At 48.3% G+C, this 26,990-nt stretch overlaps 1 protein-coding gene across 2 annotated transcripts; it reads right to left on the bottom strand.

Annotated features, from left to right (window-relative positions):
• MAL (mal, T cell differentiation protein) lies at positions 1-26,902 on the bottom strand. Of its 2 annotated transcripts, XM_066377677.1 has the most exons (4): positions 26,723-26,888; positions 5,650-5,817; positions 4,448-4,573; positions 1-543 (listed from the first exon to the last, which is right to left on the bottom strand). In XM_066377677.1, exons 1-4 carry the CDS (start codon positions 26,813-26,815, stop codon positions 469-471), a joined length of 462 nt encoding a protein of 153 aa, XP_066233774.1. In that variant the 5' UTR covers positions 26,816-26,888; the 3' UTR covers positions 1-468. The 2 variants fall into 2 exon arrangements, with proteins under 2 accessions (XP_066233774.1, XP_066233775.1); XM_066377678.1 differs by lacking the exon at positions 5,650-5,817 and having other exon boundaries at positions 26,723-26,902.
• Between the last annotated feature and the right edge of the window lie 88 nt (positions 26,903-26,990).

Raw genomic sequence — 26,990 nt, 5'->3', positions numbered from 1 at the left:
GAATGTCTCAAAGGTTTATCATCCTCCACCATGAACATCTGCGAACATTGGTTGGTCAAGTTTTACTCCCCGTGACAGTCTCCATGAAGGCTGAGAACCAGGCCAGGGGATGGTTGTTCAGAGAGCCCGTGATCCATCCAGAGGTCTGCAGGGGGTCTTTGTTTCATGGTCTCTCAGATCACAGCCCCAACTTCCTACCCCCACCCTGCCCCCTCAAAAAACCATAATAACCCAAGAAAGACAGTCATCATTGGAGGTTAAAGGTAGCTGGCCCCCATCCCTGACATGAAGGTCTATGGGACAGTAAATATAACACCCACAAGAAACAGAGCATTGCTTTTTTTTTTGGTTTGTTTTGTTTTGTTTTTTCCACCATGGAGAGCATGCCTGCATTCTAAAAAGTTATGCTAGAAGGCCGGCCGATCAGTGAACACCGTCTCAGGGTTTAGCTCAAGTTCTTCCTCTGCTTTATGAAGACTTCCATCGGATTAAAGAAAACACGGCGTGGACCACATACAGCAGAGTGGCTACGTATGAAAACACCTGAAACCAAGATAAATGACCATTAACGGGCATGCATGGAACAGGGCAAGGCATGAGCTGGCTGCACCGGGCTGGCTGCTCACACAGTGCTGGTTCAGGATGACAGACCTCCCGTGTGTGGCCAGCTTCCCACCACTCATGTGACACCCCTTCTTCCTAAGCCCAGATGTGGCCCCAGACTGCTTTTGGCACAGAGCTCCAGCTAACCAGACAATCCACTGGATGTGGTGGGCAAGGTCAACTATATAACTTCTCACATGGTCAGGTGGGTGCCTGCCACTCAACTGGAAAGGGGGACTTCAGAAGCAGAAGAGTATTAACCATTCTCCATGGAAAACGGCCCCCCCCCCCCCCCCCGCCACACCAGTCAGACTAGAGTCTACCAGCTGTGAGCCTAGCGGCCTCTGCTAAGAAAATATGCACATGTGGACATGTGGGTTTGCGGGCCCCAGTCAAGGTCGATGCTGCCTGCATATCCTCAGACCTCATCAGAGTTTTATTCTACAATTCAATGTCACAGGCCTGGGTAAGGGGGCGAGGCTCCCAGGCAGTGAGGGGCAGGGACATGGAGGAGGGATTTTGAGCTTTTGTGCAAAAGGAAGGAGCTTACTGAGGGAGCTGCTGGGAAGATGCGGTTAGCAGCTTTGGCTCTGAGAATGAAGGCCCCAGAAATGTGGCAATTGGTCACTTGGTGGTTGTCACACTCCTGACTGTGTTCATTGAGTACCATTTACCCCTACTACCCTACTCAGGTGGCTGGTCTCCCTAAAGCTGCCTGCCCTCGAGTCAACTATCTGCACCTGGTTTTGTGACCTTGAGCTCAGGATCAAGAGTTTTCAGGCCAGCCACAGCATTTAGGGTGGCCACGCTTCTGTGACTTTGGGAAATGCCGATAAACAGCGGCGGCACCGTGCTGCTCTGCCCCTGCTCCACACATGGGCGAGCCCTTCAGCCTCGTTGGCCAGAGGCGATGAGTAAGCCGAGTTACTTAATAACAAATGAAAGAGAACTCATCCGGGGACTCTAAGCACTCTGTCTGGAAAGAGCAGTCATACACGTGTGAGCAGCCCCCTATAACACCTCCGCATTAGCAGGGAGAAGTTCACGGCCTGGGCAATTCCACAGCATGAGAACCCTCGGCAGAAGCACCTCAGAAGTTCCCATGGGAACAGGAAACAGAGACATATTTTCCAAGTGAGGCCAAGAAATGACACACTGGGGACACTGAGAGCCAGGGACATGAAGTGACATTCTTAAGCTTTCAGAAACCCCTTTCCCTAAACAGCCGCCACCAGTGCCCACCACAGATCCAGAAGCCTCCAGTTTCTGAAGAAATTTCCGCTGTCCTCAGTCAACTCCACCAATGCCTGGATCCCAAAGGCCAAAGGTATGGGAGAAGGCCATGAGTTGCCTCCCACACCCCTGGACTAGCCACCTCCTGACCATCTGAAGGGTAGGTTCTGCTGGTCAGGATCTGGGGCTAAATCCCGATTAATCCTGACTCTTTCTGCATGGCACTAAGGCCACAGACACGTCCAGTAGGAGGTGTGACTTTACACAGAACCGGGCTCATAGTTCTGTGATGGTTTCAGCCCAGCCCATCTGCATGCAGGGAACATTTTCATCTAAATTGTGGTGCTGCTGACAGCCTGAGCACGCTCATGGTTCTCCAGCTTAACTAACACAGATGTGGGGGCATGAGCCCCCACAGTGAGCAGTTGCAGAATAGACAAACAGATGCTGTGTGGTCCTTTATAGAATCCTATGCAGCAAGAAGAATGAACATTGTATGTCTCACCCCCATGCGGGATAGCCTCATGGCTGAGAGGAAGAAGCCTGACAGAAGAGAAGACACAAAGCACAACTCCACTTACAGGGAGCTCTAAGGCAGATGGGGCTGAACCGGACAGCTAGATGTGGGGGTGGGGGTTATCCTTGGTGTGGGTGTGCAGTGATGGCGGCAGGACAAGGAAGGGACCTCAGGAGTTATTTATTCTATCTATTTCATGATCAGGACACTGGTGACACAGAGGAGTTCACTTCATGAAAATTCATCAAGCTGTATGTACACTTGCATCTTGATCACTTCTCTGGATGTATGGAGTAGCATCGCAATAAAAAGTGAAAGAGAAAAGTCAGAACATAGTAGAGCTCAGTGGTTCTCAATTAGAGACCCATCTGGCAAGCAGGCATGAATTCACACTGACTGGATTGCTTCATCAAGTGCAGACCCACTAATAGAATTCCTTCTACCTTTCATGAGTGTTGTTCACAGTAATTTTATGAAAATGATTGTCAAATGCCTTGCTGATGTCTGTTGGAAGAGAAGCCTTTGGGGTTGGGATAGTGGAGGTGGAGGCTCTCTAGGTCGTTTGAAGGATAACCAGCCTCCCTTGGAAAATGAGCCAATAAGGGAGCCACTCCATACTGTGGAACACTGAGGGTACCAGGGACCACGAGGTGGCTATGTTTGTGGAATTGGGGAGAAAGCTGGAAGCTTCCCCAGGGTGGGGGATGGGCCCATAGGGCCCAATAGACAAAACTGTGAGGAACTTTCCCCAAACACTTGGCTCTTCGAAGGCACCCTCACCGAACCCCTTCCCAGAGCCCAACACCATCCATCCCTGTGGGTTTCCCTCAGCCTCTACTTCACCCTTTCCAAAAAGGGGGGCAGCAGAGTTTTGGTACCTGGAGCTGGCTATCATTATATTTGCATAAGTCATAGGTCAACCTTTAGAAATCTAAGGAGTGCTAGTTCTGAAATTTTTTCTTATTTTTTAAACACAGTTAAGAAACACCTTGACATTGTAAGTTAGTGCTGCAGTACAAGCCCACGCACCCGTGACTCTATGAAAAGCTTTGTGTAACAATCTGTTGTCAAACTCCCTGTCATTCTGATCCTTTTAAAAAGAAAACCCAGGTCCTGATTTGCAGTCCACCAACGGGTCCTGCTCCGCCACTGGAGAGCATCCTCTTTAGAGCTCAGAGACCTGTCATACATGGCCAGCACCCCTAATTGTTCTGCTGATTGGCTGAATGAGATACAAGGCCCTGTCCCTCCCACTGCTCAGTGGGAGGCCTCAAAAGAAGAGGTTCACTACCTCTGGGTTCATCAAAGGACCTGGACAGTAAGTACATCATATTTTACAGATAAGCAAGCCAAGGCTGGGAATACAAGGGACCCACCCACACAAGGAATCAGTGGAGTTGTAACTCCGGTCCCTTCTCCTCCCACAGGTCCTCAACAGTCAGGCAGTAGACAGCATCACGAAGGCCACTAAGCAGCAAATACCCACACCTGGGGGTTCTGGACGAGGGTCTGGCGAGGCACTGGTCACTTGGTTTTCCACTCTGGCCTCAGTGCTTCCCAGCCCTGACTGAGCCCTGATGGCAGGTCGACCGCTCAGTGACAGCCAGGAAGCCCAAGTGAGTGACAGAGTACCTGGCCTGGATATCAGGCCCACCGATTCCTGTAATCTCAGAGCAAGTCACCCAACACTCTTGGTTCTCTGGCTCTATCTATGAGATGGTGGAACAACAGTGGCTATGTCTCGGGGCTGCTGGGAGGGTTAAATGAGATTGTTCACCGAGAGTTCTGACAGTGCTAGGCACTGAGCGGTCTCGTTTCCGCACACACCTTCCTCTGCAAAGCCCCCCAGGCACACACCCCTGGGCCAGCCCAGGTGCAGGGAGTGCAACACTGACTGATGGCTAGGGGAGTCTTGAACAGGTCACTTCCGTTCTCTGGGGCTTTACTTCTTCAGGAACAAGGGGAAGGTTTACTTCATTCAAACGTTAGTGGACTATTGTTATAAACTATCAACAGAAAGGACCAGGGCAGCCTGTGGCTCAGCCCCTGTCAGTGGACAGTGGGGCTGTGAACGTGGAGGGTGGATGGACTCACCACGGCGGAGATGTTTTCGTGGTACTGCTTGTAGGTGTAGCCGTAGCGCATGTTGATGGTGGCCAGAGCTTCCAGGACAGAGGCACTGAGGTAAAACAGGGCGGCGGTGCAGTGGTAGGCTGCGTCCTACAGGTCAGAAAGGGCGTCAGAAGGATGGAGGCCAGACACAGACACAAGAGCAGCTGTGGTCCAGCAGGGCCTGTCCGGCCCCCACCCCCACCTGGCATGGCTTTGGTCCCTTCATCTCCCCTTATCCTTCCATCACCACCCCACCGGGCCTCTCCTCAAAGCCTGCCCGATCAGCGCTTCTCACTGGTTGGGGGTCAGAGGAAGGACCTCAGTGAGGAAGGGACGCTGCTTTTCCTTGCGGTTGGGATCAAGAAAGGGGGAAGAGCAGCTTGGGATGTAATAGGTAGAAACTGGTTCTGGACCTGAGAAGGGTCACACATGGTCACAGTCCCAGTCAGGATGTGACCTTGGTGGCCAGTACAGGGGAAGAGAGTCCCAGGCCATTTCCATTACTGTTTTGTTTTGTTCTGTTGTTCTGTTTGGGGGAGGGAGAATCAGATATGCTTAAAAGCAAAGGAGTTTTGAGAAGCTGCAATTTGGAAATGATTTCAAAGTCTCAGAAGGAGGCTTTTTGAAAGAGAGAGGCCCAGCCAAATTCACAACCACAGCAGGTGTCCTATGCGTGAGTTTTACCCACTTCATGGGCCTTGAGGCAGAATTTATGCAGACAGAAACCACAGGTCATCCCTGGCCCCAGCCCCCCAAGTTACTCTCCGGCAGCCCTGCTTCAGAAGGTGTAATGGGGAGCTGAGCAGCAAGCACAGCCTCACACTGAGCAGCCAAGGCCGACACCTAGGACAAGATGGAAATCAGCCCTCCTGGAGGACAGAGATGCCACTCTGGGCACCTGGCAGGTGCAGGCAGCATGGGTGGGGGTTTGGGCTGCCAGTCATCCATGAAGAAGGCAATCGTGCAAGAGGGAGCAGAGCAGGCCTCTGCCTCCTCTGACCTCCTGGCCGCAGGGAGCCCTGGATGCTTGGACAGCTCGGGGCTGAAAGCCCGGCCGGCTGCTCCTTGGAGCACAGGTGGGAGCCGTCTATGGAACAACCTCACCCAGCACAGGAAAAGCCAATTCCTGAGGAAAAGGGTCCAACACGACCCACCCCCTCAGACATCACAAGCTGGGGACTCACCAAGGTGACCCAGGAAGCCTCCCCACCATGGGCGCCAATTATATACAGGACAAGCAGGGTAGTGGTGGCCACGAAGCAGAACACGGACACGAACATCACCCATCCCTGGACCAATGGCATGGCCACCAGCGACGAGGCAATCAGGATCCACACCAGGCCCCCGAAGACCTGCAGAGGGGGAGCACAGTGGGAGGGGTAAGCACAGGGTGGAAAGGGCCAGACCCAGAGGTCACACCGGGCAGAAAACAGGCAGCAAACAGTGGCGGACATTTTTCTCACCAGAAATGACCCCGACCCCCTCACGCTGCAGCTGGATCTCCCATTCTAGTCTGTCACACCTCCTGTGGGCTTGCCTTTTTTATTTTTTATAATGCAATTAATACTTTTAATTTAACAAATGCTTATATCACATTTATATACCTATACTAGGCACTGTCCTAAACTCTTAAAAAATACTACCTCAGTTAATCCTCACAACAACCCTATGAGCGAGGTACGGACCCATTTGTCCTCTGGGGAAACTGATGTACATGGAGGTTAGGTGTTTCATCATCCCAGGAAAAGGCTTATGTTAAGGTGTCCAACTTTTTTATAATGAAAAGGAGAACAAAAATAAATGGAAGAAAACAATTTCGTAAATAAAAGAAACATTTTATTCATTGCAAAAATAATACACTATAATATGATAAATGCATGATAAAAACATTTGTAATATTTTATATTATAATTATGCTTACATGCCTATTAATTTTAATAATAATTGTAAGAAAACTATTATCTAAATGAGTACTTTTCCATTAAATGAATATTTTTTGTCAACGTATCATCTTGTAACAATATATTGGAAATATCTGAACAAGAAATATCCTTCATATTGAATCTTACAACAAGTGCTGCAGCTAGAGTATCAACATTCAATCTTGATTTCTCACTTGTCCAAAAATCATTAGCAATTGAAAGAATTCTTTCAACTGCTGCATTAGTTCCAGGGCAGCACAATGTAAACTGAACAAGAATAAATAAATTTTCACATGGAGTATGTTCATTTTTGAAATGGCTGAATATTTCCACCCATCTTTTATCAATTTGACATGTTCATTTTCCCATTGTATTAATTTTTCAGAATTTAAATATACATTCAGTCTTCTAATTTCTTCAAAGAGACAACTGTCATCTATTTTGAGGTCTGGAATTTCTTTAGATAAAAACTCAAGACAAGATTCAATATCTGTCCAATATACTTGCTATGAAGTCAAAATACACGATTGAAAACTGTTATTTCTCATGATGTTTGTTTCAGACTATTCTTCAATATATTGAAAACATGTCTGGTAAATATTCTGCACTTCTTTGATAAACTTTTCTGTTATGCCCGGATTTGATTCCTCTAAGTCTAACAATTTTCTTTTTATAATTAAAGGAAGAAAATTTTCTTCAAAACTAGATTTATATTGAAGGATAAAGTCATTCAAAATAAGACAAACTTCTGTAGCTGAAATGTGTTCACCTTCAATCTTTTGAATCATTTTGTGAAAAATAGATGCTTAATTATGTACAAAATACATTAATATCTCAGATATTTCATAATTGAAAGAGGATTCCAAGATTTTAGGATATTTGTCTAAACTTACAAAATATAAACAGCCTGACCCAGGTGGTGGCGCAGTAGGTAGAGCGTCAGGCTGGGATGTGGAGGACCCAGGTTCGAGACCCTGAGGTTGCCAGCTTGAGTGTGGGCTCATCTGGTTTGAGCATAGCTCACCAACTTGGACCTAAGGTCGCTGGCTTGAGCAAGGGGTTACTCGATCTGCTGAAGGCCCACTGTCAAGGCACATATGAGAAAGCAATCAATGAACAACTAAGGTGTCGCAACGAAAAACTGATGATTGATGCTTCTCATCTCTCACTGCTCCTGTCTGTCTGTCCCTATCTGTCCCTCTCTCTGACTCTCTGTCTCTGTAAAAATAAAAAAATAAAAATATATATATATATAAACACACACACACACACACACACATACATATACACACACATACACACAGAGGCTCAAATAATTGTAGAACACGCTCTATAGCAGGTGTTAGAGCAAGCCATCTAACTTTTGAATATCCTGAAAGTTTTTTGTATTCAACATTTGCTTCTTCACAAATTGTTTTAAAGTAGCAACATGAACGGTAAAACGACTAATGTGCAAATAAATTGTAGTTATTATTACTTTTACATCAATTGGCATGGCACATGATGCTGTGTTGATTGCATTTGATAAAATATGTGCATTACAACCTATTCCTAGTATTTTCTTTTGGAGTAACTCTTGCAATTTTACATATACATTATTTTGCGTCTTTGCTCACCAAAATTTGTATTTGTATTATCAGCCGTTAGTTCAACAACTTTGGATTTCAAATTGTTTTCATTTATTACTCTGTATAGGTGGTTTGACAAAATTTTGGAAGTTTCTCCCTCAATGAATTCTAAATTTAAAATTTTACTTGAATGCCCTTGGTAACATTAAAATGTCTTACTATTATTGGATACAATTTAATTTCATTATGATTTTAATGCATCAGATAAAATCATTACAAATGTTGCAGTTTCCAAGTCCTCTGTAAGTATTTTGTCACAGTAATTTTTAAATACTGATTTCAAAATAGCCTCACATTTTGTCCTGGCACATGAAAATTTTGCATTGTGAAACTCTTTCAATAATTTAGTTGTACAATTCATACTGCAGAAACTTTGTGAATTATGGTATGAAAAGCAAATGTTCTCTCCATTGCAGCCAAATGGTTTTCATCTTCAGAATAATTTGAAGTTTTAAAAAAACTTGTTACTTTACAATTGGAAGCTGATGCATCTAATGATTGCTTATGTTTGTTGGTAGTCAAGTGTTTCATTATCGCTGCTCTGCCCCAACTGCAATACAAAATTCTCCACTGCAAATATTGCAGAAAACAATGGTATCTTTCTCTGATATGAGGAATGGAAATTCCTTTTTCAATTTATCATTGAAATGGCATTTTCTCTGTTTTGATTTTTTCATCCCTTAAATGAAATTAAAAATTAAAAATAAAATATAGAGCTACACAAACAATGCAAGCACATTAGGAACTGAAAACGTTACACCATGGTAAGCGAATTTTCCGGAAGCTAAATTAACAAAACTAAATATCAAACAAAACCACTAATTTGGAGTGATATTTGGGTGTATTTATCATTTTCTAATTAGAAAACATGTTTTATGCAACTATTTAATCAAAATTCGTTATTAATAGATATGGTTTGAGGTTAGATTTCCACTTTAAAACTTGAATTTCAGGAAAATACTTGTAAATAAAATTATACATATTTGGAAATTATTAAATAGATAATGAATTAATAAAATGTGAATTGTGCTTACCTGTCTATGATTAAATATTCACTGAGAAAGAAATAATCGTGAGTCTACAATGTTGTATCAGTAAGAAGTGCACAAAGCCATTCGCGCACTCGGTATATTGCGCTCTCTCTCAAGGCCTCTCATGCGGAGCGCATGCGTCTCACTATCATGTCTCACCACACTGTACTGATCCTTGACAAGTCGTCATGTCAAATACAAATACGTCACATCACACACAATGGATTGACTCTGCATCAATCGAATACTGACATTTACAGATTAGTCTTCCAATATCAAAAAGGAGGACATATAGGAGGGCATTTTTCGAGGGAGGACAGAACTTACAAAAGAAGGACTGTCCTCTTTAAAGGAGGATGATTGGTCACCTTATGTCATTCAACTAGATTATCATTAGAAGGGTGTTTTTATTCTGAGGTTATAGCCTCCTTAGTATTTTGATATTTCTTTCTTTTATTAAATGGTAGTGATCAGAAAAATAATTAGCTACAATATGTCATTAGCATTTTGTTTTTTGAAATTTGATTCCTGACATTCCCAAGTCTAGGAGGTGCTCTGACAACCGGAGTCCACGCTTGAGTGGAGAGGGCCCAGGTCAACCCCCCAGGTGGCCCAGGACAGATGTGAAAGAAGAGCTTCCCATTGTTACCTAGGAGACACCCCCATTGATGTCCACAGGGTCAGTGAGCCTAATGGTTTCAACCCCAGCCCTATGTGCCCTGTGGTGTGAACTAAAGTGGTACCTTTTGCCCACCTGCTGGCTAAGTGAGCCCACTGTCCTCACAGGTGTTCTCAGCCACTTAGCTGAGAAGCATCAGGAGACAATCACATTGGGAAGGAAAAGTCAGTGCAGTGAAGACTCTGGACTTACCAAACCAGGCTGGTCCTGGACTTGGCTGGTTAATTCAGTTGGTTAGAGTGTTGTCCCAAAACGCCAAGGTTGAAGGTTCAATTCCCAGTCAGGACACATACAGGAATAAACCATATCGGGACCATGCTCTAACCAACTGAGCTACACAGCCAAAGCCAAAAACAGTTTTAATGAGATGTAATTCACATGCCATAAAATTCACCCATGTAAAGTATACAATTTTGTGGTTCATAGTAAATTCACAGAGCTATGCAAACAACATCCCCAGTCCATTTCAGAACATTTTCATCACCTCAGAATAAGCCCTGTGCCTTTTAGCTATCTCTCCCTTGAGCTCTCCCATCCTTATCTGATAATTCCCTGACTTTCTGTCTCTATAGATGTCCTTGTTGTCAACTTCCATGCAAGAGGAACCACATATGTGCACTTTTGTGATTGGCTTTTTCATTTAGCATGTCTCCCAAGGTAAAAAATTCTCTCTCAGGAGGACTTGTACAGCATACCTCTACCATCACAACACACTCATGGCCCATTCTGCCCCCACCATTTAGGGGGTGCCGAGTTAACATGTCTCATCTTTCTGGGGCTTCCAAGCTGGGAAAAGCTGAGGAATCACTTTTTTCCCAGGGCAGTTCTTATAGGACAGATGCCACCAGGCCCCACGTGTCCCAGAAACATATTTTAAGTTACACGTCAAGAGAAGGGAATGTCCTCAGTCCAGATGAAGTGATTAAAACCTCAGGGGTTTTGCTCTCAGGAGACATGCAGTAAGCGTGCCCTCTGCCCGCCTGGCCCTGCCCAGGAAGTACCTGAGGGGGAAACGCTGGGTGGCTGCTTCAGGAGGGAGCCACAGAGGGCCACCTGGGAGGGGTGCTGAGGTGGGAACAGAACAGCTCTGGGGACAGGAGGCCGAGCTGCGGAGAAACTCTATTCCTGGCTAGATGTGTGTGAGCAGGGCCCTGGGCACAGACATTGTTTTTGTGAGAGTCCTAGGGCAGGTGTGTGTAGAAGCTATACCAGCCCTTTTTGTACAAACTGATGCTCTCAGTTGCTTAGAGCATCATCCCGGCAGGCCAAGATTATAAGTTCAAATCCCTTGTCAGGGCAGAATTAACTGATTCATGCATAAATAAGTGGAACAACAAATTAGTGTTTCTCTCTCGCTCGCTTCCTCTCTCTCTAAAGTCAATAAATGAAAAAGTAAAAACAAAAATAAATTTTAAAGCTGTCACAGCAGCTTGCCAGGGCACTTGTGAGGTCCCACAGCATCAGTGCCATGGAGCATATGCTCGTGAGTTCTGAGGGATGCCACTGCATCGATGGCGCAGGCTGTATGTAGCAAGAGGTCCAGCTTGCTGGTATACAAATGATCATTTGCTGCTGCCCCTCCCCCCCCACACACACACATTGCCATGGGTGCAAACTGGCTGAAACTGTGGAGAAGCTTCTGGCACTGTGCATAGCACCACCCAACAACTGGGGTAAGACATGCTCCCCCAGGAGGCTGACAGCCTAGCGGAGACAGAGGTCACCAGTTACACTGCAGGATGATAACCAGCCACGAGCGAGCTGGGCAGGAGCTCAACCAAAGGGAGAGGTGGACTTGGTTGGCTGACTGGGCCAAAGGGTCAAGAAATAGCTTTCGGGGCAGAGGGGAGGACAGAGGACACACCAGCCCAGAGGATGCTGAAGCAGCAGTGAGGGCCTCGGGAGGCAGGGAAGCTGTGCACAAAGCAAGGGGCAAGGAGTGGCAGGACACAGAGCTTGAGGGAGGGTGAGCCTCGAGACAACTGACCGGGCCAGGCCCACACAGTACTGACCCGGGATTCTGTGTGAATCATAGGACTAGGCCAGGGCCTGCCCCACTCCACCCACTAACAGGGCAAACAGAGAACAAGAGCTGCACCCACACCCGGCAGATAAGGCATCCTGGGCAGGGAGCAGTCACTCTGTCCAAGCCCAGGACCCTACTGGCCAAATATTTGTCAAGAGCAAGGGGTAGGTGAGGGTTCAAACATTTCCCTTCATAAAGAACACTCTAGGCCCTGCCCGGTTGGCTCAGTGGTAGAACATCAGCCTGGCGTGCAGGAGTCCCGGGTTCAATTCCCGGCCAGGGCACACAGGAGAAGCGCCCATCTGCTTCCCCACCCCTCCTCCTATCCTTCCTCTCTGTCTCTCTCTTCCCCTCCTGCAGCCAAGGCTCCACTGGAGCAAAAAGTTGGCCCGGGCACTGAGGATGGCTCCATGGCCTCCGCATCAGGTGCTAGAATGGCTCTGGTTGCAACAGAGCGACGCCCCGGATGGGCAGAGCATCACCCCCTGGTGGGCGTGTCGGGTGGATCCTGGTCGGGCATGTGCGGGAGTCTGTCTGACTGCCTTCCCGTTTCCAACTTCAGAAAAATACAAAAAAAAAAAGAACACTCTACACGGTCTCAGCTTCCAGGAAGCAAATGCTCAGAGGCCATCATCCACTACCCCTGCCCGCAGTCAGGTCACCACCCACCATGATGGAAATGGCCCGGCTCAGGGTTGTCTCAGACAAAGGGCTCTACGTCCCCCTCTGTCTGGGACCCAGATCCCCTGCTGGAAAGGGAGATGGAACCTGGGCTAACACTGCATGCTCCTCAGTTCTCACTCTGCGTTAGGATCACTTGAGACACCGTGAACAAACACCGACACCCAGGGTCTGGCTCTACTGGAGAGAAGCGGTTATAGGACAAGAAACAGACATCGGGCTCTTGCCAAAGGCCTTGGAAGATGTTTCCATAGCAGCATGTAGAGGGGGTTCTGGTGACTCCTGGGAGACAGAAAAAGGAGCTTCTCCTGTCTCCTGTCCCAGCCTGGCCATCCAGTGACACCAGTCTATACGCCACTCTGAGTTCTGGGTGCAGAGTTTCCTCTTATTTCCTCTCCTCTCCTTAAGCCCCAATCCCTGTCTTACCTTGAACGTGAGCTCATCCTCAGCTGTCCTTCAGACGCAGGGACATAGCCTCAGTGTTTATGTATGAAAGGGACTGAGCTGGTGGTCTGGGCCCCTACCCACCCTCGCATGGCAGGACTGGAAACCTATGTTTAATTCGGGCCAACCTGGATGCTGAGCTGAGCTGACATTCTTTAAGAATTAAAGATAATGTACAAAACTAGAAAAAAAAATCCCCAAAGACCTAAAGAGTTTATATCTGTGGTCTACCTGATCAAATGATTTTTGTGAAAAAAGTTTCCACGGGAGATAGTCTTGGGGGGAGCTCTCATGTAAACTCAGGGAAGGTTCTCTCTTTTTTTGTCTGAGTTAATCCATGAGAGGCAGGTGAGGGTGGTTCAGGGTGTAAACTTTGGAAGAAGAATTCAATCCCAGCTCTGCCATGTACTACTAGCTGCTTAGCCTGTTGCCCCTGGCAAGTTATTTAACCTATCTGTTCCCTCTCTAAAAAATAGTGGTAACAACGGAGTCCATACACCAGGTCAGAGAGAAATGGCACAAAATCTGCAGAACGCCTGGCACGTGGTGAGGCTTTTAAGAGCTGTGGTCACAACTGTTATGTGATAAGGTCACAAACTGTAACCACGTAAAAATCCAAGGAGGTCTAGGATCTCCACATGCACAAGTATCCACTCCAAATCCTGTTGGGACCCAGATCTAAAAATACTTTCAAAAGCAAAGAAAAACCAATGATTTCCCAGAAATAGAAAGTGGAGATAAATGTGTCTACCTCTGTGAGATAAACATAAAAAACATCAAAGTATCAGAAATCCTTCCTTCCATGATCTTTGGTTACAAAGGGGAAAGGAATCTTCCGCACATTCTTGAGATTTGCAAGGCGGTGCCCTTGCTAGCTCAGTGCTGAAGGGGCTTGGCGCCCACAATGGCCCACTGTCTCTGCCGCGGGACGCTCAGGGCAAAGGAATTGCTCAAATTCTCTGGATATTTTCCTGGGGCTCCACTGTACTTTGTCAGGGTCCCCACTAGCAGATACTCTTCCAATAACATGTATGTCAAAATGTGAACCACACAGGGCCTTCCACATACACACCTGGTGGTGTGGCCCCTACAGGTCTGAGCATCTGGTGTCATGAAGGGGCATGTGAACAGAAGTTCATGTGCAGAGTTCCTGAGAAGTAAAGGAAACTGGCCACAGAACCTAAGCTGTGCACTCAGCACTAAGCTGTCCTGCTACTTTGGTCATGTCTCCTCAGGAAGGGAAAGAAAAGATGGCCACAACAAACGAGATGCGTCCCCATAGATGTGAGCACCAAGCCTGTCTGTGCTCCCCCAAGGCCACCAAGGACAGCAGCCCCAATCTGTGTTGCTGAAAACATCTACACTCACTGACGTACGTAGCAGTCAGGGGTGACCGCAGTCAGGAGGTCGCAGTGAGTGTATGATCTGACCAGGACAGGACATGCACGACAGCTGGCAGGAGAATGCACAAAGAGGGAGGTCAGAGAGAAAAGACCCAACACCCCTAAACCCTGAAACCTTCCCCAGGGTCTGAGAGGAAGGGTAAGAAAATTTCCTGCTCTGAGGGGCAAAGATGGCAGAAAGCAGACACAGAGGGGCTCACACCAGCTTCTCTGGTTCTTGCATGAGCCCCACCACCCTTGTGGAGAAACTCAGCTCCCAGCAAGTCCAAGGAGATACTTCCTTCACTAGCTCACTTGCTTGCCTCCTCGTTCATTCATTTGTTCATTCACGCATCTAGCAGACGCCAAGAGTGACCAGGAGGGTGGTCGGCACCAAGGGCAGGTGCACCCAGGGCAGGTGCACCCACTAGAGAGACTGATCCAAAGACACATTCTAATAAACAGATCCCATCTCTCCTTTCCTGTCCCCTCTCTTCTGGTCTTGCCACCAGGCCCACTGAGCAGTTCTAGGTCCACCAAGGGCAGAGTCCTGGTGAAAGTATCGGGGCTCCAGTGAGGCTGACCAGCTAAACACCTCTGCCCAGCACAGGGACAGAGCCCAGAACGTTACTCTGACCCCATGAGGAGGTGGCTGGGGCAAGTCAGAAAACTGTGTGAGGGACCCCCTTCCCCTCTGCCAACCAACAAAGCAGCTTATTAAGAGTCTGACCTCTGAGGCTTTCCGAAGGCGTACCCTGGGAGTGGTGCTGAAGGCCCCTGACTCAGTTTACCTATAGCATTTGCTCTGGCCTCTGGCTCTTTCATCAGAAGGTTTCTTCCTCCCAGAGGGACTCAACATGCTATCATCCTTCCCAAGGTGTCTTAGATTATATCCTTTTACCTAATCTGAAGGCAAGACCAGGACTCTGGGGGATGGAGGGGGGTGACTGAATTCTGTCTGTGAAGAGGGGATAAAGATTTGGGATTTGGAGAGATAGGGGTGAGTGCACATGCACAGCTGATATTAACAGGGTGAGTGAGGCCTGGGAGGAGGCCCCTGCTCAGGCTTGCTGCCCCACTTCCCTCACGTGGCAGGGAAATCTGCTTCACTGTACCACCGACCTCTGCTCCACCGCACTGGCCCAGAGCATGATGACTGGTCATGACTAAATACTGATCATGACCTCTCTGGCCAGGCAGAGGGCAATCACCAGGTCCCAAATGAATGAGAACTCCTCTCAGATCCACAAAGCTAGGGGCTTTCCTCAGGCATGTTCTCAGCTGGATGGAAAATTTTACCTACCACACCTATACCCACTGGCTTTACCCAGCAGAATAAACAGAAACAGGAGTTTCCATGAAAAATACGGGTAAGTCACCTGTGAAAGACAGAATCTGCCTTGGACATGCTGGACAAGATGGGAGTGGCTTCCGTGCAAAAAAAAAAAAGAAAAGGCAGTGATTGGAGTCATCGAATCGGTTGGCAAAGTGAACAAACCAACAAAACAGGCGTGTACCTGCAAACCCATGCTTTTCTGGAGGGTTCCAGGAACCTCCTGGGAATTGGTGGTGATTGTCAGTTTCATCTTCTGTCTGCCTTGGGGTCATCCTGGGAGTCATAAACACTAGTTAGGTGGGAGACAAAACGCTAGCCTGTCCCTCCATTGCACGCTGAGAACTGCTGCACAGAACACGGTCTGCCAGATGGAGACACACTCATGGTCTGAGCAGGAGACAGATGACAGCAGGGCAGGCAGTACAAGTGCTGAATGCTAGGAAGGGGTGCTCTTGGGCAGAGCCGCTGGGAAAGCCCAGGCCTGAAGGACAGAGGACTTAGCCCCACCATGCCACCTGCACCAAAGGAGCAGATGGAGACCAGGGAGGACTATGGGGCTGGCTCTGGAAAGGATTCTAAGACCCAAAGCTGGTTGTTTCCTCCCTGCTAGGCCCTTCAGTCCAAATGTCCCTGGCTTAGCAGCAAGCAGGGCAGGGTAGGATGGGGGGAAAGTGGGCACACCTTTTCATGCCCGAGCCTGTCCTCCCCCAAACCAACAGCCTTCCAGACAGTGATGCGCTGACATGGAAGATGAAAAATTGTTTTTGAAAGGTTTAATCCTGGGCCCAGTGGTAATTGGTTCCTTTGCCTACGGGCAGATACAGCAACTGTCACCACACTCAGAATTTACAAAGCTCTCCCCACTCATCCTGGCACAAGGCTGACAGGAGAGAGGCTCAGGAAGTGCCCTGCCCACCAGGCAGAGGCAGGACAGGACAGCCAAGAGCCCCTTCCCGCTTGGCACCTCACCTGCCTGGCCAGGGACAGCTCCAAGCTGAAAAGCCACTAGGAAGGCTCCACAGAGGGTGGTGTCTGCAGTACTTGGCGACTCTGGGGACAAGGCAAGTGCAGCCTCCACAGCCCCACACATTCTCAAATCTCACCCACCCTCTGCCTCACACACCCTGCTTCAGAAGAGCACTCAAGGCCAAAAGGGGGTGTGGGATTGGCCTCTCGGCTCTCTTTTACACTGACTGGTCAGTTAATTTCAAGGCAGGTGTTTGAGTTTTTAGTGACTTGCTAACAACTGAAGCTAACAGCTAATGAGCAGCACTGGGCATCGTGTGAGAGCTCCGCGTCTGTGACACTTGATCATTTATCACGACAATCCTACAGGCAGGTGCTATGATAGCCCCATCTTGCTGGTCTGCAGGCTGGCCGTGGAGCCCGAGTCAGCCAACTGAGCCTGTGACAATTCCCTGAGGTGACCAACAGCCAGTCCACCCAAAATCCCCCGTGAGAACAGTAACTCGGAGGGCGAGCAGACAAGGCCGCTAGCCTCCACCCTGTTCCCACCACCCTGGCTCTCGGTGAGGAGACTGCAGAGGAGGCGCCCGGGAGGAGGCTTTCCGTCCTCACCCTCCACTGCTCAACAGGCTCTGTTCTTTCAGGGAAAAGAATAGCAAGGTCTGTGTTCAAGGCCAAAAAGCAAGCAGCAGAGCAGGACTCAAGCACCCGCTTTTCTGCAGGCAGAGGTTGTAGTCCTCATCCCCAGGTCCACCGACACAACGCTTCTCATGACCTGTACGCAACCCCAGTAATAGGTGGGTGAGTATGGCTTCTCTTCTTCCCCATTTACTCTTCCTGGAGTGCCTCCCTCAAGCCTGTGCCCTTGGCCCTCTAAAAGCCTCCAAAGTTGGAGCCAGGAGTTTATGGGGTCCCCCTCCCCTCCTCCTCCACCTCTTCCCTACCCCGCCCCTCCCACCCAACTGCATTCTAACAGAAACTGGGGCTCTGGTGTGGGATTTCAGGTCAGCTGGCCCTGAGCCTTCCTCTTCCCACTGTCTATGTGTATCAATGTGTGCTGGCTGGTGACAAGGCTGTTCTTTTTTTTTGTATTTTTCTGAAGCTGGAAACGGGGAGAGACAGTCAGACAGACTCCCGCATGCACCCGACCAGGATCCACCCGGCACGCCCACCAGGGGCGATGCTCTGCCCCTCCGGGGCGTCGCTCTGCCGCGACCGGAGCCACTCTAGCACCTGGGGCAGAGGCCAAGGAGCCATCCCCAGCGCCTGGGCAAACTTTGCTCCAATGGAGCCTTGGCTGCGGGAGGGGAAGAGAGAGACAGAGAGGAAGGAGGGGGGGGTGGAGAAGCAAATGGGCACTTCTCCTATGTGCCCTGGCCGGGAATCGAACCCGGGTCCCCCACACGCCAGGCCGACGCTCTACCGCTGAGCCAACCGGCCAGGGCCGACAAGGCTGTTCTTTTAGTTCCTACACAGTTGCCTCAGGTCTTAGTCTTGGTGCATTAAAATGATTCAACACAGGGGTTGTTTTGCCCCACTGTGGACAGAACATGAGCTATGAGTGAGGTGGGTGGGAGTGGTGGAGAGCCTGGACCTAAGGGTAGCAGAGAATCCATGTCTGGACATCACCGTGGTGCCACTCAGGAGCTACCAGGAACCAAGTCCTTCCTTCCACCTGTTGGAAAGTAGGTCAGGCCCATCATGCAGAGAAAACTAGGATCCATTCAGTGCTCCCAGGAATAATCTGAAACCTGTGAGGAGTCAGCCTACACTTCCCTGTGGCTTCAGTGCTTCAGGGACCAAAGGTGCCACTCACCCACTGTCCTCACATCCACCAGCACTTGGAGGGAACACCTGCTGCGGTCTCCTATGAGCGCCTGCCTCAGGTGGCCTTTGGTGCAAAACAATATTGAGAGACTGGAAGGAAGCTCTTGCTGAGCTAGTATCCCGTGGAAGCCCTGGGACTCTGAGCAGCATCCATTAAGGGTCAACCCACAGCCCCCATCCAGGTCTGGAATAGCTGGGCCCATCCCACCTAAGGCCCCAGATGCTCAGTCCTTGCCCCCAGCCTTTCCCTCACAGAATGCGTCTGGAGCCCACAGCAAAGCTGAGCCAACCTAAGCCGATAGCACCATGTGCTCCCCCACTCTCCACAGGCAGCAGGCATGGAGGGTGTAGGTGCAAACAGTCAGCCTTTGTCCCTGGCCTGAGCTGCCCCTGCAGTGGCATCTGGTATCCTCCCACCCTCCTTTCACCCAGAAAGGGTGCCTCACACTACTATAAGCATTACCCAGTCTGAGTCAAGTCAGGAGCGACTTATGGAAAGCTTAAAGGCACTCTTCTCCAACACGACTGGGTGTGGTATGTGCACCACCATCCTAGAGCTGAGCCCTGTCACCGTCACCGCACTTATCAGTTTCCAGAGAACAACTCAAAGTCACTGACTCTGGATCAAAGCAGGCCTCTGGGTCCTGAAAAACTGGAAAAGTCACTTCTCAACTCTGAGAACAAATCCCTTAGAGACCTCTACCTGGAATTCTTCCCTCCCTGTAGAGAGGAGGAAAGAAGAAACCCTAGGCAGTGAGTGCCCTTACCCCCTTCTAAACAGCTACAGAGAGGGGATCTGCAACACAACATAGGCCCAAAGCCAGGAGTCCATGGACACAGCTGGAGAAAGCCATACTCAGCCACTGCCCTCCACTGACCAGCAGGGGTGACCCCATGCTCCAGTGACCACAGGAGTGGTCCCTGACTGGGGCAGCAGAAAAACTTCCCTGGGAGCAAAGGGAGTGCCTGCTCTGAACCCAAGAGAACCACAAGGCACCTGCCTCCCTGCCCCAGCCTCTCACTGCATACTGTCCCACTATTCTTTTTTTTTTCTCCAAGATTAACTTGATTTATTGAATAAGCAAAGACTGAAAGAAAAAACAGAAGAGAGGATGATTAAGCTATAGAATTATTGGCGTGAGAGGTGAAGGATAAAAAGGATGTCACTCGCCAGTATCAGTGAGTTTGAACTGGCCACCAGAGGAAATACTGCCATGACCTTATACATATACTACATCAAAGGTATTACGGGTCATCTTGACAAGAACACACCATTATGCAGTTTAAAGTGATGTCTCATCAGTTCGAGATTAAAGCAGATTTTAAAAGGAGAGGTTAACAAATTCACAAAAACATAATGAAGAATTAGATAGAACTTATTTTCCATGACACTTAACATATTTTCAGCCATTGGCCGGGTAGTTCAGTTGGTTAGAATGTCGTCCCGATACACCAGGGTTGCAGGTTCAATCCCCAGTCAAGGAACATACAAGAACCAACCAATGAATGCATAAATAAATGAAACAACAACTTTCTCTCTCCCTCTCTCTCTCTCTCTCAGTCCAAAATAAATTTTTAAAAAAAAAAACCACATATAAGGGTTAGGGTTAGGGTTAGGAAAAATAAATAAATAAAAAAGGAAAAAAAGAAAAAAAAACCACATATATATATTCAAACAACGATGACACTGTACAAAATATATTATCTATCCCAGTAGACTATCTTTTCTGGAAAATCAAAACCATTTCTCATTCATACCAACTTCTACAACATCTTGCAGAGTGCCGCCAGTTTTCCCATCTCCCTGTCAGCCCTCTTTAAATTTTGTTCTCTTTTGATTAAATTCTTACTCAATTGCTGCTGTGCACATAAAAGTTCTGCATTATTTTTTTCTAATTCTGCTTCCCAGAGCTGAAGAGAAACATCAGGCTGAGATACTGGCCCACTGTGCCGTGGCCAGGTGGTAGACTTTGGTGAGCAGGAGTGGGCAGGCAAGTGGCATCCCAGGCTCCCCTATGTCCCCACTATTCTGTCCCCCCATAAAAACATTGAGGGGGGGCTGGCCTACAAATGACCACAGGGCCTGTGCAGTCCTTGTCAGATGCAGATTCCTGCACCTGCTCTGGACCTAGTGTCTCAGACCCTCCAGTGTGTGTTTGACCAGCAGGCCCAGGGACCTGTGAGCTTCCCAATGGCTCTAAGCTGTCCCTTCATTCTCAGGGTGGGAGAAGGGAGCCAGGCCTTGCCCAAGGCTTCCAGATGGGCAGGGCCACCCTGTCATGGTCCCTTCTGCTGTATGCAAAGGTTCATCGTGGATGTCTGAGAAAATGCAGAAACCTGGATGTGACTTGCTATAACTGCAGGACGTGCCACCTGGAGGCATAGTTCCCAGGGCAGCTGCCTCCTCTCTCTGAGCCTCAGTTTCCTGTCAGCTCTTCAAAAGTGAGTTTATGTAACTTCATGTCTCTCCTCTCCTGGGAGTTCAGATGTTTCCTTCTCAATGCAGGCAGAATGGTGACCAGCCTCCAGAAAATGGCTGGGTCCCACTAGAGCCCAGGGCTCAATCCTGGAAGGAGAAAATCTAGGGCAGGTCCCAGGACTTGCCTGGTCACTATCAAATAGTAAGAGGTCCCCAATCACTTTGAGTCACAAAAATGATCTCATTCTATTAATTATTATGTCCAGTTTACTGTAAATTAATCCCAGATGGCTCTCCACACTCCATCCCCACCATACAAGGCAGCACCTCTCACCACACACAGGGAAGGGGACACCGCCCCAAAGAAGTGGGTGGCACCTCTAGCACACTCTTTTCAAAAAATGTTCTCTTAATCCCAGCTATGCTTTCTGCAGCTCTGCCCTCTTATTCAAGCTGGGAGGAGGCTGCGGGTTGGTAAATTCATAACCTGTGTTCAGGCACTTCCATTACAAATTGCAGAAGTGTGTGTGAGTGTGGGGGGTCTCTCCTGGCATTTTGTGAGAAGCTTCCTCTTAGGGATCAGGCTAGAGCTGAAACAATAGCATCCCATGTTCACATCTTGTTTTGTGAATAGTGGCCTGAGTGTCATGAAGCCCTTGACTTGGAGGAGGAGAAGGAAACAGAGACTGTGGCTTCAATAGGAAAAGTCCCCCATGGAGCGGGGATGGGAGACAGGACAGAGCAGAGTCCTGGGATGAGTTGTTGAGGGACGGGGGACATTGAACACTGCACCTGGGTCCATAGAGGTGCACCGGTACCCCCACTGACTGCAACAGCAAGCAGCATGACCTGTGTAGGGCTTTGGGGGTGCTCACCTCCTGTGAGGACCCTGCAGCGTTCAAAGGTCAGGAACTCTGGGGCTCAGCCAGAGAGAGGCTGCCTTGCCCCTCCCTGAGCCACCTCCCTTCCCTATGCCCCTGGGCAGTTTCCCTACCTTAGTGAGGAACTAACCTCCACCCTGGTTACCCCTGGAGGCCGAAACTTGACATGGGCACCTCCCAGGCTGGGAATATGAATTGTGAGTAATGAACAACTTGCTGGACTACAGATTTAGAAAAGCAGTCAAGCATTTCACACCCACTGGACTAGCAGAAAATTATATCTGATGCTACCAAGTGTGGCAAGGATGAGGAACAACGGTGACTTTCATAGATTGCTGCTGATATTCAGAGGGTCCAGTTTAAGGCTGAATGATCTGACGACCTTCTTTATAAAAGGATAGAAAATGGGGCAGGGTCTTGGAAGGGGCTGAGCAAATTGGGGTGCTGAGCTTAATTAAACTTCGGCAGCTTCCCAGTAAATCTGTTCCTGGAGGGTGTGGGTCAGAATAACCCAGAGTGAGCATGTATAAACCTTAAAGAACATCGCATGGAACGCCTGCTGTAAAAAGCTATGCACAGGAGGCTACTGTTGCCATGAAGTATGAAAACATAGAAAGCAGGGCTCTGTGTAGCTTACCACATTTAGCCTAAGCATGGCCTGAGGATGCAGAGAGCAGAATAATATAATAGCAGAATACCCAGGGGGCTGCCATGCCATCTGAAAAGGTGTGTTTCCTTAATACTAAAAGTAATAAAGCAATATATTAAGATTTGACAAAGTTGAGTGATAATTAACCTGGGTGCCTATCTTAAAGTAATGTGTTTGTGAGTGTGTGAGTGTGTGTGTGTGTGTGTGTGTGTGTGTGTGTGTGTGTGTGTGTGTGTATCTTTCTTTCAGTGTTTAAATATTTTTACAATTTTTAAAAATTGAGCCCTGGCAAGGTAGCCCGGGTGGTTAGAGTCATCCCAATATGCCCAGGTTGCAGGTTCAATCCTGGACCAGAGCACATACAAGAATCAACCAATGAATGCAAAAATAAGTAGAACAACAAATCCATGTCCCTCTCTCTCTTTCTCCCTTCCACTCTCTCTAAAATCAATCGTTTAAAAAATTGAGGTGACATTGGGAAATATAAAATTATCCATTTTAAGCTGACCAATCCAGTGACATTTAATATTCTCACAATGTTGTATAACCACCATCTCTGTTCCAAACCATTTCCATCACCCCAAAAGGAAACCCATACCCATTGAGCAGTTGCTCCCCATCTCTCTCTCCTCTCAACTCCTGGCAACCACCAGTTTGAGTTCTGTCTCCCTGGATTCTAGTCTTGATATTTGATATAAATAGAATCATACCAATAGGTGACCTTTGTGTCTGATGTCTGATTCCTCTACTTAGCGTAATGTTTTCAAGGTTTATTAACTTTGTATTATGTATTAGTACTTGATTCCTTTCAATGGCTGAAAAGTATGGGAATATATATATATATATATATATATATATATATATATATATATATAACAATTTGTTTATCTGTTCAGACGGACCTCTGGGCCATTTCTGTTTATTGTGAATGGTGCTGTTATGAACACGCTTGTCTATGTACCTAATCATGTTCCTGTTTTCAATTCTTTTTCTTTTTTTAATTTTATTTATTGATTTTAGAGAGAGGAAATATAGAAAGGGAAAGAGGAGTGGGGAGGAGCAGGAAGCATCAACTCATAGTTGCTTCTCCTATGGGCCTTTACTGGGCAAGCCAGGGGTTTTGAACCAGTGACCTCAGCATTTTCCAGGTCGACAGTCTGTCCACTGCGCCACCTCAGGTCAGGCCCTGTTTTCAATTCTTTTGGTTATAGACTTAAGTGTGGAATTGCTGGGTTGTATGGTCATTGTTTTTGAGGACCCACCAGTCTTCCACAGCAGATAAACCATTTCACATTCCAAAACTAATGCAGGAGGATTTCACTTTTTCCACATCCTGGCTAGCACTTATCATTTTCCTTTTTTTATATATTATCCTAATTTTGTGTGAAGTGATACCTCACTGTGGTTTTGATGTTGTTTTCCTAAATAACACTGAGCATCTTTTCATGTGTTTATTGGCCATATGTGTATCTTCTTTGAATAAATGTCCTTAGCCCATTTTGAATTTTTTTTATTGACTTTTTTTAAAGAGAGAGGAAAAGGGGGGGGGGAGAGAAAGAGAGAGAGAGAGAGAGAGAAATCGACTAGTTCCATTCATTCATGCCATCATTAGCTGGTTCCTGTATGTGCCCTGACCCTGGATAGAACCCACAACCTCGACCCATCGGGATGATACTCCAACAAACTGAGCTACCCAGCCAGGACCAGTCCTTGGCTCAGTTTGAATTGGGTCATTTATCTTTTTTGCTGTTGAGCTGTAATAGTCCATAATTAAAAACACCTCCCGGCTGGACTGCCTCAGCCCTTTAACCCTCTACTTTTCCTACACATCGAGGTACAGACAGTGTGGCATTTACAATCCTGTAGAGGAAAACTCACAGGGCTGTGTCTGCCTTTTTCTGCTCTCCCAGCCCCCTATAAGCCGACCCCCAACCTAGAGAGGGGAAGAGCAAAGACAACTGAGGCATCCAGGGCCTCTCAGGAAAAAGGCAGAGCGAGCAGGGGAGAGGTGGAAGAAAACAAGCAACTTCTAAGACAACTGAGAGTTTTTCTGCAAGGGAGAGGTATTTCTTTTGGAAGCTCCCACCGTCACAGGTCATATACCACCCTGAAGGAGTAAGTTTCCACTAATCCCTGACTCTGATATATATCTCCCTTCACTTGGTGGGGTGGGGGACTCCTGGCCCCTCCTCTGAAGATCACCTGCCTGGCTGAGCTGTTCCTAACCTCAGGGGCACTTCCCCTAAGATGCCATACCAAGAGAAAGCAGAGGGCACCAGGAGGCCATCCTTTCTGTGAAGATACCTGCAACCACCTGCCGCCACCTGAGCAAACCCTTGTGAAGGCAAATGAAGGAGTGTATACCAGAATCCTCTGCATGGAGTCCAACTAACACACTCTCCCATAATTCTTGCAATAATGCTCCCCAACAACTACAAAGGTAGAATGAACCATACACTGGAGCAACTTAAGAGACACTAGGAAGAGCTTTTGCTGTTTAAAAATGTCTCTGCCCCATCACACCTCACCATTAGCCACCATCGCTTTTAGCCACAAAACTGCCTTTGTAAAAACAGTACAGTAGCCTCTAAAGGAACTGCCACTCCTTGTGAGCACAGCGTGCTCAGTTTCTTTCTGTACTCCAGCCTCAGGCAAGCACACGCTATGTGCTGAATAGAAGCATGGAATGAGCTGGTTGGGGAAAGAATGTTCCCGTGGTACAAGCTCCTCCTCATTGTTGGGGAGGGAGGGTCGCTAGCTACATAGGTGGAGTTTGACTTAGTGGTGTCCAGGGCTTCTTCTAGATGTCACTTTCTTGATTGTGGTTAGCCCCAGGATTTGAAGTCCCTCTGGATACACCCAGATTTGGGTTCAACTCAACTTTCACAAGTTCAGTGGCTGGTGCCACCAGACACCCTATGCCTCCTTAGCCTTTCCCCCAAATTCTCCATGGATGACAGAGCCTGCTTCCTTTGGTGATCACCCTCCTGCCTCCATCAGGCAGTAAGAAGTTGGGGTCTGGCCCTGGCCGGTGGCTCAGTGGATAGAGCACCGGCCTGGCATATGGATGTCCGGTGTTCAATTCCCATTCAGGGCACACAAGAGAAGTGACAATCTGCTTCTCTCCCAACTTCTCTCTCTCTTCCTCTTCCACAGCCAGTGGCTCAATTGGTTCAAATAACTCAGTTGATTCGAGCACCCACTCTAGACAGGGTTGTCAGGTGGATTCTGGTCAAGGCACATGAAAGAATCTGTCTCACTATCTCCCCTCCTTTCACTTAAAAAAATAAGAAGTTGGGGTCCCTTTTTAAATTGATTTTAGAGGGAGAAAAGAAGGGAGGGAGAAAAAATGTGAGAGAAACATCCACCTGCTGTTCCACTCACTTTATACATTCATTGGTTGATTCTTGCATGTGCCCTCTCCAGGGTTGGAACCATAACCTTAGCACATCAGGGTGATACTCCAACCAACTGAGCTACCTGGCCAGGGGAGGGGTCCCATTTTTAAACAGCCAGGTTTGGCCATTTTCTTTTCCAATTAACTCTCTAGGCAGCCACCTCTGTAGTAGGGGTGCAGGAAAGGAGTCTCAGTGTCTGCTATCTCTGAACCCAAGGGATAAGCAGAGATCACCTCCTTCTGGGTAAGAATCAGTGGCCTCTGGGGAGCACCTTACCATCTTGCAGCCTCCCATGGAGCTGTGTGCTCCAGAATACAGGGAGACAAACCCGAGACCTTGACGGCTCAAGGTCAGCCCAGAAGTGATCTCGCTCTGCCAGCGCACATGCACACACACACATGCACACACACAGCAGAATAACTGGTGGAGCACAAACCACGTCCCATTTCATTCTTTCAAGATCAAAGATGTCTTAAATACATTCGCTCGCCAGAAACTTTCAAAGGCCAGAAGTGAATGATCTAGATTCAGCTCTTTCTACCACACCAGCCCCATCTCCAAACTGTGGATGGTGAACTCAGGTTTCTTTTGCAAACTATAAAAAACGAAATCCTAAACCTAGAAAAAGCTGGGCATCTCTACACGGACATCGCTTTCCAATAAGGGCTTCTTCTGCGTTGCTCATGCAAAGCGGGTCTAGGACGCAGCTTTGGAACTGGAACCAGCGCACAAGGAAGGGACCTGGCCCACTTCGTTTCCAACCTCTGACCCAGGCTGAGCATTGTTTTTCCTTCTAAGTCTGTGTCCCCCATTGTTGTTAGTCTAGAGGGGGCCAAACTGACTGGAAGAATAGAGAGGTCGGGAAGAGGGAGACCCTCCCCACCCTGGCCCCGATACCCCGATGCGACCAGTGCCCGCCCAGCTTAAGAATCTAGTTCAGACTGCCCCATCCTTCCCTCTCCCCAGAGCGGGCGCGCAAGCCACTCACAAACTCGAAGATGAAGAGCAGGTCTGGGAAGGTGGTGAAGACCGCGAAGCCGCTGGGCAGGGAGCTGCCTCCCGACGTCGCTGCGGGGGCCATGCCGGCGGAATGTGTCGGCCTCGGGTCGACGACTGCTTGCTGGCTCGGCGGAGGCCAGTGGCCGGGCGCCCCCGCGCGCAGATTAAGAGCAGGGGCGCCGGGCCGAGGAGGGAGGAGCCCCGGCTGCCGCCCGCCCCTCCCGCAACCCCCCCCCCCCGCCCTCGGGCTCACCCCA

This window comes from Saccopteryx leptura, chromosome 3 (assembly GCF_036850995.1).
Source record: "Saccopteryx leptura isolate mSacLep1 chromosome 3, mSacLep1_pri_phased_curated, whole genome shotgun sequence".
NCBI lineage: Eukaryota > Metazoa > Chordata > Mammalia > Chiroptera > Emballonuridae > Saccopteryx > Saccopteryx leptura.
Note: the sequence above shows the minus strand (reverse complement) of the source record. Positions and strands in the feature narration are given on the sequence as shown.